Genomic DNA, 17239 nt, shown 5'->3' on the forward strand with positions numbered 1-17239 from the left:
TTTTTGCTTCAAGAAGCCATTTTGGGGATGAAATAATGCAAGATCTTATCTTCTTACAGTATTTCCGCAATCCAGGAACTATAATGTTGTGAGAGGACTAGATCTTGCATTTCCATCTTGTAAGATGACTGCTTAGTGCCTGTGGAAAACCATGCAAATATTAGAACCTACATACACTTCTGTAACAAATCACATTTGAAGACCCAAGGAAAAGTTTTACAAAAGTCCAATCCCATTTTCAAAAGGTATTTAGGCACTTAGGATTCTGTTTCCTTGGAAGTCAGTGTGATTTAGGCTTCTAAGTCACTTACTGCTTTTGAAGATGTTACCTCTGAACTAATTTTACTTGTTCATCTTTTTTTAGGGAAGACCTACATCCCGGTAGGGAAGAAAGTGAATTTTTTCTTTTTGAAAAGGGATGGCTGGAAATCCAATCTCCCTATCAGATAGTCTTGTAAATTTGACTTTAATCAAAAGTCTATTGCTTAGCAAACTAAAGAGATGTAAAATCAACACACAGCTGAAGATAATGTGGGAAACTCAGTTTTAGGGCTTCTCTGCAGGTGAAAGTTGTGTTAGATTTAACTTGAGTTGTGTTTTTTTTTTTCCTGGATAAACTGCCTTATGTCTACACCCAGTTTTTTTGTTTTGGGTTGGATATTAATCCATTTTGAAAGTGAGTTTACTGACATTCAGGATGGAGGCATCTCCATTTGGAATCAAGTTTTCTGCCTCTGGTAGTCCTCCTACTGCTATCCCACACTACTTTTCTGCAGGAGTGGCAGAAGCACCTTAAAAGTGTGTGTGTGTTTGGGGGGGCGGGTCATAGGCACCCAAACCATGGCCCTGCCCCTGCACTGCCCCTTCCCCCAAGACCCTGCCCCAGTACTGCCTTTCCTCCCAAAGCCTTGCTCCCGCACTGCCTGTTCCCCCTAATACTCCACCCCCTGCTCGCTCCTCTCTGCCTCTCCTCCCGTTGCTCACCCTTATGGCCAGTAAAAAGTGACTTTTAAAAGTGGGGGGGCATGGCCCCCTGACCCTACCCCCGCCCATTCTCGCACCTCTGCTTTGCTGCCTATCTGGGACAGCCTATCTGTTTACCTGTGTGCCCTCTGGTGCCTACTTGACTGGAAGTCACCAGCCTGTTTCCATGCCAGATGGTGTTCTTTGCGATTCTCACTCATGGTATCCGAGAGTGGGGCATGAGCGGTCATGTGGTTAGAGCAGGAGAATTGAAGCTGAGGTTACCTGGAGTAAGGCAAGGAGCAGGGCTGGAACAAGGTGGGGCAAGTCTGGGAACATGCAGGCACAGGAGCTATCCCGGTGGGTGAATGCTCTGAGCATTCTGCTGCTGCTGGGCTCAAGAGCTGGTCTGCTGACTCTTCCGTTAGGCGGTGTAGCCAATTGGGCAGCCTACTACAGGCCTGTTGCATTCATTAGGTTACGTGGAGACTGGCTCTGCTGTAGGCTCTGATCCCTGACACATGGCAAGCTCACACACCAGAGTCACATACTGCACTACACCAAGCCAATAGCAGCCGTGTCCCATGCTTCAGGGTGGTCCCATGCTGAGGTTCTGGACTTCATTGCCCTCTGGGAAGAGGAAGCACTCCAGTTTCATCTTAACAGCACTTATCAGAATGCCAAGACACCCAAGATAATATCTACAGGAAAAGCTGGATGAGCTTGAAGACTAGAGGGACAGAAATGGGATGAAATTCAACAGTGTGAAGTGCAAGGTCATGCACGTACAGTCTAATAAGAATTTTAGCTACAAGCTGGGAGCTTGTCAGTTGCAAGTGGCAGAGGAAGAAAGAGACCAGGGCATGTGGTTTGATCACAGTTTGACTATGAGCCACTAGTGTGGTGTGGCTGTGAAAAAGCCAAATGCGATCCTAGGATGTATTAAGCAAGGCATTTCCAGCAGAGACAGAGAAGTATTAATGCCATCGTACAAGATACTGGTAAGACTTCACTATCTGCAAGTCTGGTCACCCATGTTCAAGAAAGATGAATTTAAACTGGAACAGGTGCAGAGAAGAGATACTAGCATGATCAGAGGCATGGAGGGCCTGTCTTATGAGAGGAGACTGGAAGAGTTTGGTTTATTTAGTCTAGCAAAGAAGTCTGAGAGGGGATATGATTACTCTCTCTATAAGTATGTGGGGGTGCAGGAGGGGTGCAATACCAGGGAGGGTGAAGAGCTCTTCACACTAAGGGACAATGTTGTCACAAGAGCAAATGGGTATAACTATGTCATGAACAAATTCAGGCTGGAAATTAGAAGAAGGTTTCTAACTATCAGAAGGCTGAGGTTCTGGAACAGCCTTCTAATAGGAGATTTGCAAGCGAACAACTTAGTTAGTTTTAAGAGAGAGATGGATAAATTTGAGTGTGATTGTATGACGGGGCTGTTTGTGATGGTACCCTCACATAAATGTATGTCCTATGTTCCTAAAGCTCATGCTTCAGGGTTTCAGCCAGCCACCAGCAGAGGTCAGGAAGGGGTACTTTTCCTCTCAAAATGCATTCTGGGATTATTTTTTTTAATCTCCTTCCTCTGAAACATCAGGTACGGCAGGAGATGGGACCTTGGGCAGGGTAGGATTAGGTTCTGATGGGAAACTGTGCATTTTCTTTCTCTCAGGTGCTTGGTTGGCTGGTTCCTGCTCACATACTCAGGATCCAAGCTGATTTGCCACATGTGGGGTCAGGAGGAATATTCCCCCAGGTCAGATTGGCAGTGACCAGGGGGAGGGGGTGTTTCACCTTCTTCTGCAGCATGCGGATGCAGGTCACTTGCCAGGGTTATCTGGGTATATCTCACAGAATCCTTTCCCTGCCATTGTGGGAGTATAGGTTCACCTGGGTCCAGGGCCGGCTCCAGGCACCTGCGTTCCAAGCAGGTGCTTGGGGCCGCACTGTGAAAGGGGCAGCACTCGTCTTTCCGTGGCGGCGGCAATTTGGCGGCATCTTTTCTCTGCAGGCTGCGCCGTGGCGGCAGTTCAGCAGCAGCTTTACTCTTCTGGCTGCCACGGCAGCAATCGCAGCGGCAGCTTCCGTCTTCAGACGTCCTGCTTGGGGCAGCAAAAACGGTAGAGCTGGCCCTGCCTCAGTCTCTCCTATTCTCTGCCTTTGGCACAAACTAGTCTAGTCCCCTGTGGACTGTAACACTTTTTTGTTCTAATGTCAGTTGTTGGGTTAGTGTGCAGCTGTTGGGTGGTGTTGGTGGCCTGTGATATACAGGAGGTCAGACCAACTGATCTAGTGGTCCCTTCTGGTCTTAAACTCTATGACTCTGTGAAACAAATAGAGGAGAGGGGGCACTCCCAGCACCAGATCCAGTGCTGCAACAAAGGAAAGGTGCTCTGGCAGGGTTATAGAAAAGCTCTGGACGATGGGAGAGCTCACATGGTCACCATCTGCTATGAGGCCCTGAAGCATACCTTTTGCAAAGGAGGCCACCACAGGACCCCAGCTTGTGGACACCATTGAGAACGCTGAGTGGGAGGAGATGGACCCAGACGCCCATGATCTCTTCTCAAGTCATCCGCAGCCATCCAGCTGCACGATGGCCAACACATCTGCATCCGCCTGTTTGTATTAATGACCATCGGAAGTGCAGCACTTAGTTGTGTTTCCTCCATGCTGCCCAACAGCAGTTTGAAAATTGTGTTGGCTTGCAAAAGCCAGATGAATGATGGGATGAAAGTAGAAAAATCATGGGAATTTATTAGTTTGACCCCAAGTCCCAGAATTTCAGTGGCTTCTGGTAGGTATCCCATAATTCACAGTTGAAAAAATTCCCAGAATGCATAGAGCCATGCAGCTGAGCATTGCGCTTTGGCATCTCAGCCAGAATGCTGTGCACTTATTTAAAAGAACAACGCAGTGGTGGGTGGAAACAATGATTCAAAAGGGAAGTAGGTTAACTGAGGACAATAAAGCAGTGGTTGCTTTCAGAATAATTGTTCCTGATTACTTAATGTAGCAAACATAACCTGAAACATCTTTCAAGTGTAGAGGAGCCATAAGACATCAACTTGTGTTAATCTGTATCTTTTGTTGTGTGCTTCACAGTACTCATTCATTATCACACAGAGTGGGAAGAGTGACAGGTTCTGTGGGATAGTGAATGGTGGAAAGAATTTACCAAAAAGATGCATGTCCTATTTGTATTGGGTTTCTTTCCTCTTATTTATCTTGTTGTAACATTCTATGATTAATTTCCCCCCCCCCCACCATGGCAGATGTTGTTTTTGTGGATACAGACTAACATGGCTACCCCCTGATACTTGACGCCTATGGAGTGTGCACAGTTATTATTTCCTGTGTAAGAGGCAAGATTAGCAATGACAGTAGTCGTGTCTCCTCCATCCACCGTCTGCTAAGATGTGTGCACTAGTAGAGCTGCTGTTATGGATGGGTTCAGCTTTCATTTTCCAAACTGTCCAAGTGCTGGCTAGTCCTTCACCCTAAGAAAGCTGAAGACTGGTAGAAGTCATGCAATGGGATGATTTGAAAAGGAGCTGGTTAATTTAATGAGCAATAATACTTGTAGCTGCTAAAATTGAGGTGATGAATCTCATGCTCCAGATGATGAAATCAGCAAATTTCCACAGAGGTCAAGAAGGAATTTCTTTCCCTCATAGTACAATTGTCAGGTGTATTTGGGAGGATTTCTGTCTGCTGCTGACATAGCAGATATGTGCCGTTGCTGAACATAGGATACCATTCACCATACTAGATCAGATCAAGCATATGTCCCTGTTCTGAAGCAGATTCCATCAGTGACCTGTGGAGCTGTCTCAAAGACAAAAAAGCATTTCGCATGAGATTTTGTAACTATAGCAATGTTCAAAATGGGTGTATTTTTCAAACCCAATTCTGGGATCTCATCACATTTTCTATCAAAATGTTACCAGAATTGTTTGAAATAGTTATCAAACTTTTAAATGTTGTCCTGGTTTAAATAAGCAGTTTGATTAACATCACATAAACTTTTATGAAAACGTTGAAGTTGTTGACAATATTTTACAAAAAGTTCTGGTTTCATTAAAAAGCCATTTTTCCTCAGGAAACTTTTTTTGTACAAAAAATTTTGGCTGGATCCGGTGGCTAGTCTCCTTTTTATCCCTCTTATGTTATGTTCGTCTCTGCCTTGAGTTGAGTTTATTTTGATGTTGGTGTTAAATCTTGCTCTCTTTTTGCTCTTGAGTGAGAACTTCTGCTCTCTTTCTTTAATTTGTTGTGTATACTATGGATGAAATGACATGCACACAGGAATCTAATCCTATCCTTATGCATGAAATATTGTTTGTTATGTAGTGTTATACTCTTTTATGGGGTATCATCGATACCTTTTTTTCCCCAGTCAGCTTCAGAATGGTAGCTTTCACTCTCTTGGTCTGAAAGATTCATGATCATCTGCTGTTCACAGGAACCCTTCTCCACAGTAGCTCCACCCTCTCTTGCCAGGCACACACTTTGAAGGAAGCTGAGATCTTGTGTATTAAACTAGACTGTAATGAATTGCAGCCCCTTGCATTACAGGTTCTCTTCGTTAACATGCAGTCTGCTGATCCACTTCAAGGCTTGATCAGTAGTGGTCCTGGTCTGCTGTCATGGAGCCAAGGAGTCACCCTCATCCCTTCCAATACACTCTCACACACTTTTGGACCAAATTCTTTGCCTTACCACTTTGGAGCCAGAGTCTAGAACTGGATGTGATTCTAAGAATTCAGGGTCACTATGGGGGACACACCCTTTCCTGCCTGCCTCCAAATCACAGTAGTAGAGGGAATGAGCAGGATAAGTTCTTTGTCATATTGCCAGGAGTAAAATCCCTCCCCACTTTTTCATAGACCAGGGAGATAGAAAAGATTTATTAGATTATCTCCTTGCCAGTGCCAAACTGTCCCCACTTTTACATTCACTATTGTTTTATTTTGGTTACTTTTAAAGGGATTTAAAAATCCCACGTCTGTCTGAAAGTTTTGTACCTACTACTGTTAGAAATAGCTGCTAAGATACCATGACTGAAAGAAGCTGAGGAGGTAGATTTCTCTCTCTTTTTCCTGTTAGCTTAGTTGGTGCATTTTGATATCACTGTGCACATAGGCAGTTTCATTGTTTGTTTGTTTTTCACATCTGGTCAGTCAGTTGGTTTCCTTTTTGGATGTTTTGCACAACACACAAACAAGTGTGAGAAAAACATTTAAAAAAATATTAGTGTAAAACCATAACAAATTGGCTGGTGGACTCAGGGACATGTGCTTTACCTGAAACTACTTTTAACTCGTTCTCTGAAACTGCTTAGATTTCAAGGGGACAGCAATACTTGAAATGCCCCAAATGATCAGGGCTTTCATCCCTTTCTATTAGAAACTGTTCTACAGGATTAGAGATCTTGCAGTCAGGAATGTTTCCTCATATTCAGTCTACATCTTCCTTTACTTAATTTCATCCACTTACTCCTAGTAAAAGGAACTGGCCTCCCACCTGAAAAGTAGAAACCTTGGATTTGAAACACTGGGAAAATTGCCAAAATGTACAATATGTGTACATGGGGCTTGATCCTTTCTATCTGTTTTCATAAAGTACCTATAATGTCTTAATGTCTCTTTAACGTATTTATCCTCACAATACTCCTGTGAAGGAAGAAAGTGCTGCTAACCCCACTTTATGATGGGCATCTGAGGAACCGAATGACAAAGGGACTTGCCCCAGATCACACAGAAGGTGTGTGTCAGAGGAAGAAATTGAACTGAGGTCTCCCAAGTCGCAGTCTAGCACCCAACCCATTGCACTGTCTTCCATTCTGAATCTATCCTGACTTCATTTATACTACTCTTACTGGGAGCTAATGGAACTAAGCCCTGTCAATAATGTCAGCTATGCTGGAGACAGAGCTGTGTAGCACAGCTGAGGTACTACAGTGTGCAATGCCATTGACTGCCATTTGGGGGAGGCTGAAACTTCTGCAGTCTCTGGAGTCAGGATGTCATACAGGTGGCTGCCCTGAGTCATCCTGGCTCTGAAGCCCATAGACTCCAAGGCAGCAGAGGGGGGAGGCACAAAGCATGGAATACAGATTCCTGTAGGACCAGTTCTCTCTTGATGTGGAGTATAGGGCTCCCTGCAAGCACAGTCCTTCCCTGCTGCTTCTACTTCTCCAGGACCAGCAGTGTACATGTGGGTGGGCAGGTGGGTGTAGCGTAGTCCTGACTTAGTTGTTGGTGGATGTCTGATAGGAGGGAGGTGGAGGAGTTTTCTGACCTGGGGGTGGGGGGATGATGGAGGTGTTGGGGCGGGGAGGGGGAAGGTTGCAGAGCTGAAGGGCTGGTTTTGAGATGTGGAGAGGTTAGGTAGGAAGTGGAAGGGCTTTTGGATAGGTATGGGGGTAGGGTTGCCACCTGGCCGTGTTTCCCTTGGATTGTCCCTTTTCCTGAAGTAGCTGTCCTGGGAAATGCTCAGTACGCACAGCCGGCTGTCTAGTTTTATGGGCTCTCAGAATCATCCTGGTCATCCTGGTTTTTTGTACTTCAGAGGTGGCAACCATCAAGGTGGGTCTCGGTGCGTGGGGGGAACAGGGTCTGCACTGATTGGGTTGGAGGAAGCTGAGAAGGTTTGGGGAGGTTCTGAGCTCGGAGTGAGATGTGCTGGGTTTACAGAGTTGAGTTTAGGGGAAATCCTTTAGTGAATGAGGATGGGGGTGACTTGGTGGTGAGTGTCGGAATAGGGAGACAGCAAGGAGATGATAGGGTAGAGCTAGCTGTGAGGGAGGGAGAGAGGTTGGGATGAGGAGAGAACTGTGTTCTCCCACCCTGGGCTTTATGGTGAAGTGTCTCCGTTTTTCACTCTGAAGAGCAGGGCACTAACATGGAAGAGGGCATCCCTCCCTCCCTGCCCCCCCACCTCACTTCCCCATATCCCCACCAAAGGACTTTCCTGTCACACCTCCCCAGGGCTACCCCAGTTTTTTACTTTCAAATATGATTAACCTTGAGGGGTTATTTTGGGCACCAGCTACCACTGGGTTTTCCCCATGTGTTTCCCCATGGGTAACTCCACTTATTTCAAGTTACTCGTGACTCTCAGTATTGACAGTGAGATCAGAATAAGACCCATTGTCCAAAGGTTTTGTCTGTTTCTAAATTGCCTGTCTCTCCCTCTGCATATTGCCTCCTTCAACCTCTGACAAATACTGTTTTCACTTGGCCACTATCCACAGCAGTAGGAGAGAAGGGGTAATAATAACAGGAAAAGCACATTTCTTCCTTGCACCTGTGCACTGTCCAGTGGGCATTCTATTGTTCATGCAGTCACAGTGGATCTTTTTCTCTTTAGAGGTTAAATAGCTGTAGCAGCCAGCTGTTCTGTCTTCTGTGCTTTTACCTCCTCTCACAATTCCAGGTCTTTGTGTTCTAGAAACAATTAGGAATAGAGAAATCATTTGAGTTGACGTGATCTGGCCCCACCTCCTGTTTATTGAAGTGTTTAAAAATAAACAACAAAACCGTCTTTTCCTTTAAGGGAAGGGATTCCACTCCTTTCTTCCATTAATCTGTCTAGTACCTCTTGGCTGGCTTATTTATCCCTGTGACTATCTGCTGATATCTTCTAGTACAGTGTAGCATTTACTGGGTTTGAGGAGCCCTGTTCTGGCAAAAAAAAACAAAAAACCCAAAAACAAAAAAACCACCACTCCAAAAATGGGGAATGTTTGATTTCTTTAAGATGTGTACAATACCACATGCAGAGGGGACCAAGTACAGATTCTTTAGGCTCTATGCAGAGACTGGCGTAGATTCTAAACAGGTTTAGAAATGAGTATTTTCAAATCCTTAAGTAACAATTACATGGGCTGCACAGGCACTTCTTAAAGTTTGGTTCTGTGCTGAAAACTGACTTCTGGAACACACGAGGTAAATGTGTCCTTTCCCCCTCTCGTGCCCACTTCACAAAACGTGTCTCCTATTGATAGCAGTGAATGGAGTTCCTTCTTTAGCACAGAGTAGAGACTCTTTGTAAAGCTCATTCTTGGTGACAGAACCCAGAATTTCTTACACCAAAGCACAGACCTCTAGCACTTCAGCTGAAGGAGAAACTTCATTAGCTTCTAGAAATAGTAGGTTCTTATTCTTTATGCAGACCTGTAACACTGAGCATGTTATACAAGCCCCCTATCGAGGGTCCTATTGAGTGTCTTACTCGATGTTTTTGCTCCCTAGGCGTATTTCAAGTCTCATCCACGCACCTCAGTGATGTGGCAGAACAGCACAGCTAAGAGGTGGTGCGCTGGAGTGTATTCATCTACAGAAGTGTTTACCAAGTTCCAAACCATTGAAGACTTGGTACCCCATAAATAGAACAAGTTAGAAGAGTAGAATAGACAGTAGGTTACAAGGGTGAGCTAGCCAAGAGAAACTGTTCCAGATCAACTAATTTGATCTGCAGAACCTATTACTAGTAACAATGTGCCATCAGTAAAGAACTCAGGCTGAGTCTGCAGGGCTGGCAGATAGGAGGGAAAATCTTTTAACTTTGAATTGATCCCATTTGCTTTGGAAATCATTGTGCAACAACAAGCATGGCTTCAGATGCAGTTTACTGGGCTTCTTTGATTTGTATTACACCTATTAGCTGATTATAGATTTCAACAGGCCCACTTAGGCAATAAAGAAATCTTCCCGAAAAGCAACCTTTAAAGACTGTAAACAAGGGAGTCTAATTCGGGGCACAGCAGGACCATAAGCGGTGCCTTGATGAGCTAACAGAATAAACTTTTTTTCTTTTCTTGTTATACATTTTTTTTTGTGTGCTCGTTCACCAGCTAATTTTGATAGAATTTGCAGGGCTCCAGGAGGAGGCTGTGCTGCCCTGCAGTCTAACACCACTCCCCCCCGCCCCCCCCCCCCAGCATAAAGCACAGCTCCACCTGATCAGAGTAAAAACAAATTTTGGAGAAAATGCCTTTCTCAATGGTTTTGCTGATCTCCAGTGCAAAGCTTCCCAAGATCACTTATCAAAATCTGAAAGCTGCAATCATCACCAAATTCTTCACTCAAATGGACTGACTCAGCAGCAGCAGCTCTGCATCTGTTCCCTGGCTGAACAAATTTACGTATGTTATCTAGGGAAGGTCAACACATGATTCATCAGCATCTGCAGGCGCTTCAGTCTTATGTATTTTATTATGTTGAGGCGAGAGAATGAAACTCTGCATCCAGTAGCCTGCAGATTGAGTAAAGTTGTCTTTCCTTATTAGAACAGCCTTCTGTTCTCTCTTTCAGTGATGGATCCTGCTGGAGAGAGCTTTCTTGTGGCACAGCAGTGAGTGAAACCAGCACAACATGTTCAGTGTGGAGGACCTCCTGATTTCTCATGGATACAAATTGTCCAACCCCCCGCCTGCTTCGTATGAAAACAGAAATGATGGATACCAGCCTGAGATTACAGAGAACAGAACTAGTCGGGGAACGCTGAACGGGTTTGAGACAGACTCTGGAGCCTACATTTACAACAAGAAACCACTGGCAAAAGGCAACTTGAGCAGCAGCGAAGGCAGTCATGGGAGCCAAGGGAGGCATGCTGGTCCCGGTTACCACCCAGACCTCCGGGGTTTGTCCACTTTTCATACTTCAGAAGCGGGGTAAGTGTCTGTGTCACGCCATGGCTTGGCTTTCTGCTCTCTTCCTTTCATTCTGGCAGATAACTGAGCATGACTTCAGCCCCCCTTACCCTCTACCTGTGATAAGTGAACATTTGTTTGCTTTTGTGCCCGTCAATGCACTGAAACGTTACATGATGCAGCACACTAACATTAACATGCCTTTTTGTAGTGTGTAGTCTTTATCAAAACAGCAGAGGGAAGGGGAGGGGGCAGTTTAATGAATCAGTAACAAACACCCTTTACAAAAGGCCTTGCTGGTGTGGAGGAGAAGCTCAGGTCACATAAGATATGTCTGCACAGAAACTAGATACCCACGGCTAGCCTGTGCCAGCTGACTCAGGGTCATGGGCTCAGGCTTTTGTGGCTGTTTTATAGTTGTGTAGACTTTAGGGCTGGAGCCTAAGCTCTGGGACCCTTCCACCCTGCAGGGTCCTAGAGCCTGGCCTCCGAGCCCAGAAGTCTACACAGCAATGAAACAGCCTCGCAAGCCTGAGTCAGCTGGCATGGGCCAATCGCAGGTGTCTAGTTCCTGTGTAGACATAGGATATGTCTACAATGTAAACCTAGGGTTAGTGGGACTCAAGTTAGCTGACCCATGTCAGGAACTCTGGGCATTTTAACCATAGGTTAATCATTTTCTGACCTGTGCTTGAATCAAGGGATCTGGTGTGCACACTGCAATGCACAGACCTGAGTCAAAGTAAACATACCCCAAAGTGCCTAGCAACTCCCCAGTGTCGACATCCTAGCTCTAGGAACATGGTGCATTGTGGGAAAACTCTACTGCCCACTCTGTGCTCTTGGTGGGACTCAGGTGCCCGTATGGAGCACATCAGTACATAAAGCTCGTAATTAGTTCCTTTGGTGGCTGTCTCAGCAGAATGACTGACTGTAGTTTGAGAAGACTTTATACTGAACCACCCTGTAATCTAAGAATTGAGCTCAGGCTAGGCTGAGTCACATAGGCAAGAAAACACCCAGGTGCACCTGTTCTGAGGACAATTAGGACACCAGTCTCCAGGGCTGGCAAACTGTTCAAATGAAACTTTGCAATTCTTAATGTTTAAAATGGGATGCTCAGTTAAGGGGTTTGTGTTGGGCTGGTTTTTTTATTTATTTTTGTCTGTTTTGAGGTTTGAGATAAAATGTAGGTTTCAGAGGAAAAACACCCCAGCCTAGCTGTTGCCAGCTGCAGAGCAGTGAAGGGCATTCCCAGGGTTTGGGGTGCAGTTGCTCCAACACCCCCTGGGGATCCCTGCCCTCACTGCACCCCAGGAGGCAGGGCGAGGGGATCCCCAGGAGGCTATGGTGAAGTTCTGGGGCTGGCTCCTACTCACGGCCCTTACAGTGCACGCTGCCCAGGTGTCTACGCACACGCAGTCCCAAGAAGTCCAGAGGGGCCTGGGAGAAAGGGCCAGAGAACATAGCGAGACCAACCATGGCCCTGGAGGGAGGGGGGAGCGGTCAAGGTGTTCGTGGGGTCATCCCTCCCCCAGCTGTGCTGAGCCAGGAACTCTGCTGCTCCCCCTTCCTGCAGGGCAACACTTGGTCCCTGCTCTTCTCTCTGGCCCTTGCTCCCAGGACTCCTGCCCTCCATAGGGCTGTGTGTGCAGGGGCACCTGGGCTGCATGCACTGTGATGGCAGAAAGTAGGAGCCAGGCTCAAAACTTCCCTGCAGTGCAGAGGAGCTGGAGCTGCTATCGCAGGAGGCTGCAGGGAATTTTTGGGACTGGTTCCCACTCACTGCCCTGACAGTTCACACAGCTGGGCACCCCTGCACATGCAGCCCCAGGAAGGGCAGAGTCCCAGCTTAACACGGATTCAGATCCTCCAGCCCTGCAGGTCTTGGGACCCTGGATCCAAGCCCTAGTTTAGCACAATTGGTGTGTGGTCTCAAGGGGGGTTTGGCTTGAGCCTGGGCTCACATTACCTTTTTTGTTCACTATAGGGATGTTTACACAGCAAAAATTTTGCTTATGAAAATGAATAGTTGTAAAACAGAACCCAGCTCCTTATTTCTCATGTGTGCGTCGATCCCTGGTGGATATCCAGCTGAATGCAGCTACTTCTGGGGAAGTTCCCTCACCAAAGAGGGTCACAATCTTTATTTTTAGGCAGCTCTCATGGAGCAAATATGAGAAAGTGTCTGTAAGTTCTTGTTAAGGCAGCTCAAACTCAGTGGAAGCCCTTGTCAGCACTTCATAAAATGTGCTTGCACCACTGCACTTCCCGTCGTGTAGCGTGTGCACTTTTGAACTGGGATAAAATGGACAGGAAGGACTCTGTCTAGAACGCGTATTCAGTAGTTAAGTTTTTGTAGCCACTTGTATGCTAAATATGAACAAAGGGAAGAGGCTGGGAAGATATTTAAAGCAAGGCCAAATATCCTGGGTGGTTATCAGAAAAAGAGGGTCAGTTTCCGCCCCACCTTCCTCTGTCCAAAGGGTTTGGAAAGTGTTGAGGTCCTGAGTGAGGAAACGGGATCTTGTCTTGGGACATTCTCCTCCAGTGCTGGCCTAACTCACCTATGCCACCTTCAGTAGCACTGCAGTGCTGCACCCCCTGGCTGCCAGGCTTTTCTCCTCTCTCCTCCACATCTCCTCCCCTTACAGGTGACCTGCAAGCTGTTGATCTGGGCGCAGAAGTGTTCTTTCTCCCCAACTAGAATTACTGAAAGGAGCGAATTCAACAGCTGGGCAGCAGCAGTAAGGCAGCCGGTGAGCTCAAAAGGATCTCTGGTCTAGATGTGGTTCCAAGCTTGTTTGGCCCCTTTTGGGGAGAGAGAGAGAGAGAGATCCTCTTTAAAGAATGAGGATGGGGAACCAGTGGAGGAGGTTCTTTTAAGAGCAGGCTTTCCTTCAGTTGGAGGGAGAGAGACTAGTCATCAGCAGCAAAGTAATATACTACTAGAGGTAGAAAAAATGGCAAATGAGGAGGACAGAGCATGTGGAGGGGAGAACATGGTTGGACTTGGAGCTGGGCCCATGAGGAGGAGGAGAGAAAATTTGGGTAAGTACGTTTAGGGCACATCAACATTACAAGAAAATACTAGCTTGCTTGTCTGCCATAGCCAAGATGTAGGGGGAATGTCCTTTAATGCTAGTTTCAGAGTAACAGCCGTGTTAGTCTGTATTCACAAAAAGAAAAGGAGTACTTGTGGCACCTTAGAGACTAACCAATTTATTTGAGCATGAGCTGAAGTGAGCTGAAGTGAGCTGTAGCTCACAAAAGCTCATGCTCAAATAAATTGGTTAGTCTCTAAGGTGCCACAAGTACTCCTTTTCTTTAATGCTAGTGTGGATGGGGAAAATATGGCATACTGGCTGTGGTATCTTTTAAAAAAGAGTAGAGTTAAAAAACAGGACTGGGTGTCCACTCAGTGTGTCCCTCCCTAACCTCTCATGAAATGGGAAGTAATGGAGTAGAACCTGTCCGTTTACACTGTATTTAATATTAAATCTTGTTTTTAAAAAGCTCCCTTTTGCCCCTCAGAGTAGGGACCCAAATATTGGGTCTGAACGGCTGTAGTTGTGTCCCTTTCGTTAAAATGGCTACCTCTTTTTTTACATGCAGCAAGTCCTACTACACACCAGCCCTACCAGGAAATCTTACAAGCCCTAGCAGTTATTGTCTTTGGAAAGCATTTTGTTTAAACTCTCATGTTTTCTGTTTTGCAATGTGTTTCTCTTGCATCCGGAAAGAAATATTAGGGCCAGTGCTGCAATCACTTGGTCAGGGGATGATCTTGCAGACTCTCTCTCTCTTCCAAATGGGGACACTCAAACGCCTCTAGAGGGCAGAGTTTATTTTTTCTTTCAGCTACTGATCTAATTAATGTTGGTAGCTAATTGGGTTAGTTGCTGATGGAAATTCAAACCGTCCCCATCCTGTCATTAAGCAATGGCTTTCTCTTGTGACATTGTTTCGCCATCTTTGGAAATGATTTTTTCTGCGTGCCCTCTATTCTGCACCCCCCATATAAGGCCTTTGCTCCCCCTTACTCTTGCTTCGTACCACCCCCTTCAGACTCCCTCCCTTGAGCCCTAAAACAATGTTAAGGAAAGATGACCCTTTCCACTCCCAGACTGCAGCAGCTGGCCTCACTGGCTGAAAACCTGAGATGGGGTAGAGCAGAAGCCTCTGTTGAGCAGTGGGTTTCCTCTTGGGGCTGGGAGCCATTGCCCCACTTTTTACTGGCTGTAAGGATGAGCAATGGTGGGGTGGGGCGGGGAAGGGGCCGGAGAGTAGTGAGCAGGGGCCGTGGTCTTGGGGGGAAGAGGCAGCACAGGTGCGGAGCCTTGGGGGAAGGGGTGGTGCAGGGGTGGGGCCATGGTTCGGGCACTGGTGGCCCTCCACTTTTAGGGAGCTTCCACTGCTCCTGTCCTGGGAAGCTGGTGGTTTGAAGTTCTTCTCCCTGTCCTGATTTTCAGTGGGGGACAGTAGTACTAAGGTCACATGGCTCCTCCCTAACCAACTGGAGCAGTGGATGTAGAAGCAATAGTGGTGAAGCTCGGAAGCTGCACCCTTCCTCTCAAGCTGCAGCTGATCAGCATGGATCAGGGGCATAGCCTCAGGTGGGCTGCGGCTCACCCACTTAGCGTCCAGGCCCACCTAAATTGGGGCCAGAGCCCCCCCCCAATCCACGGGCTGGGAGGCGGTGAGTCATCCCAGGCTGGGGTGGGTCTGGGCAGGGCTAGTGCTGGGACTGGAGAGCGGGGCAGCAGCACGTGGTGTCGGCAGGAGAGGGACTTGGACGGCCGGATGAATAGACACCGCGGGAGGGGTGGGCGGAGCTTGAGCTCCAGCGGGGCCCCCATCCGCCCCTTGGGCATGCCTCGCAGCCTGTATGCTCTGAGCAGTCTCCTATTCTGGTGCTTGCTGAGCAGTAAGGGCCAGCTGGAGGGGGCGGGGAGAGGCGGGCTTTTCATCCCTCCTCCTCCCTCTTCTCCCACCCTCCCCCGTCATTGCCTGCCCACCCAAAAGTCGAAGCCGACCCAATTTTCCTGTCATAGGTATGCCACTGGCAGGGATCCTAGTTTTCCGTGATAAAAATTTTTCTGACTTAAAACAACCTAAAAATCCACGTTTTTCCACAAGTAAAAGGAAATGCTGAGCTTTAGTTTTCCCAGGCAGCTGGGGTTCGGGTAGTCAGCCCTGCATGATACTTTCAGCAATACTGGGACTTTCAGTAAAGTTTAATTAATAATTGATGTATGTTTTTATTTTTTCGCAAAATATACAAACTAAAGATTTGCTGTAAAAACACAAATTCCGTGTTTTTCCACAGAGAACGGATTTTTAGGATCCCTGCTGATCCATGATTAGCAGAACTTCCCCCAGTCTGGGATATAGTAGATTATGGAGACCTATTTAAAAAAAAAAAAGACATAATTCCTGCAGTTGTGGGGTGAATTTAAAGCCCTGTGACTTCCTCCATGAGAGAGGCCATAAAATGGATGTAAGAATATTATTCATGCGGTGTGTTGAGAACTAAGTAGCTAATAGACATACAGTGTTTTGAACACCAGATACTGCACAGTGATTATTATTAGTGTAACCAAGTCACACTTGTAAATTCTGATGGATGATGACCAGAGACCGTGCAGCCTAGCGTATAGTATTGGCCTCCTATTTGCAAAGGCACTGAGTTCAAATACTGCTAGAGTTGCTCTTTTGTTTAAAAAATTTCCAAAATTGTGTTTAAAAGTTTGTCATCGGTGTAATTTCAGATGGAACTAATTCACGCCACATCTAGGGAAATAATCAAAGAAACTCTGATCCAGAATATTTCCAATGTGTGGTTGTGTTTTTTTTTTTTTTAAATAGAGAGAGAGCAAATGGGCTTGACAGCACTTGTGTACTACCTATAGGAATGGCTGTGTTAGAAAAGAGTTTTTACCATATAGGTCGTGAGCCTGTAAATACTATCCAACATGATACTCCCAAGGGTCCCCCCATGCTTATGGGACTAAGCACTACAGCACCAGGGAGTACGCCGTGTTTGCAGGACTGGGTCCTGAATAAGGCATATTTAGAACTCGCACCGGACCTCTATCCAAAGATCTCAAAGCACTTTACAAAGGTGGGTATTAGCACAAATTTAAGACACAGGGAGGTTAAGTGGTTCAAACAAGGCCACCCTACAAGCTACTGGCAGAGTGGAGAACAAAATCTAAGTCTCCTGACTCTACTCTCCAGCTCTTAATGGATTGGCTAATAAGTTTTCCTTATTACTGATTTATTCTGTTAAATATAGTGGCCTACATTTTCAAAAATGTCTGGTGATTTTTGGTGCCCCAGTGATTGGACACCCAACTGAAGAGGGCAGGTGTACTGTATAATGTTTTTGTTTTTGCGTTCGTATCACCAGTTATATTGCAAGTAGTGTAGGGCAGAATTGCACAGTAAGCGGTGATGTTACCAGATAGCACAAATTTTCACAACAGGTGCCTCTTGATCATTCTCAACCATGATAACTGTTCAGTTATATTTTCAACTGTGGATATGGCCACACTGTCCTGGATACAAAATTATTTCTCCATGTGGACTAGTGCAAGGCTATTA

At 46.2% G+C, this 17239-nt stretch overlaps 1 protein-coding gene across 5 annotated transcripts in view; it reads left to right on the forward strand.

Annotated features, from left to right (window-relative positions):
* The window catches only part of JCAD (junctional cadherin 5 associated), a 192417-nt gene that overhangs the window by 162466 nt on the left and 12712 nt on the right, over positions 1 to 17239 (forward strand). For all 5 annotated transcript variants that reach the window (XM_073334374.1, XM_073334369.1, XM_073334372.1 and 2 more), the window contains one exon: positions 10296 to 10654. In XM_073334374.1, the coding sequence (XP_073190475.1) occupies positions 10356 to 10654 (299 nt within the window). In that variant the 5' untranslated portion in view covers positions 10296 to 10355. The remainder of the gene's footprint in view (positions 1 to 10295; positions 10655 to 17239) is intronic.

This window comes from Lepidochelys kempii, chromosome 2, assembly GCF_965140265.1.
Source record: "Lepidochelys kempii isolate rLepKem1 chromosome 2, rLepKem1.hap2, whole genome shotgun sequence".
Lineage (NCBI taxonomy): Eukaryota > Metazoa > Chordata > Testudines > Cheloniidae > Lepidochelys > Lepidochelys kempii.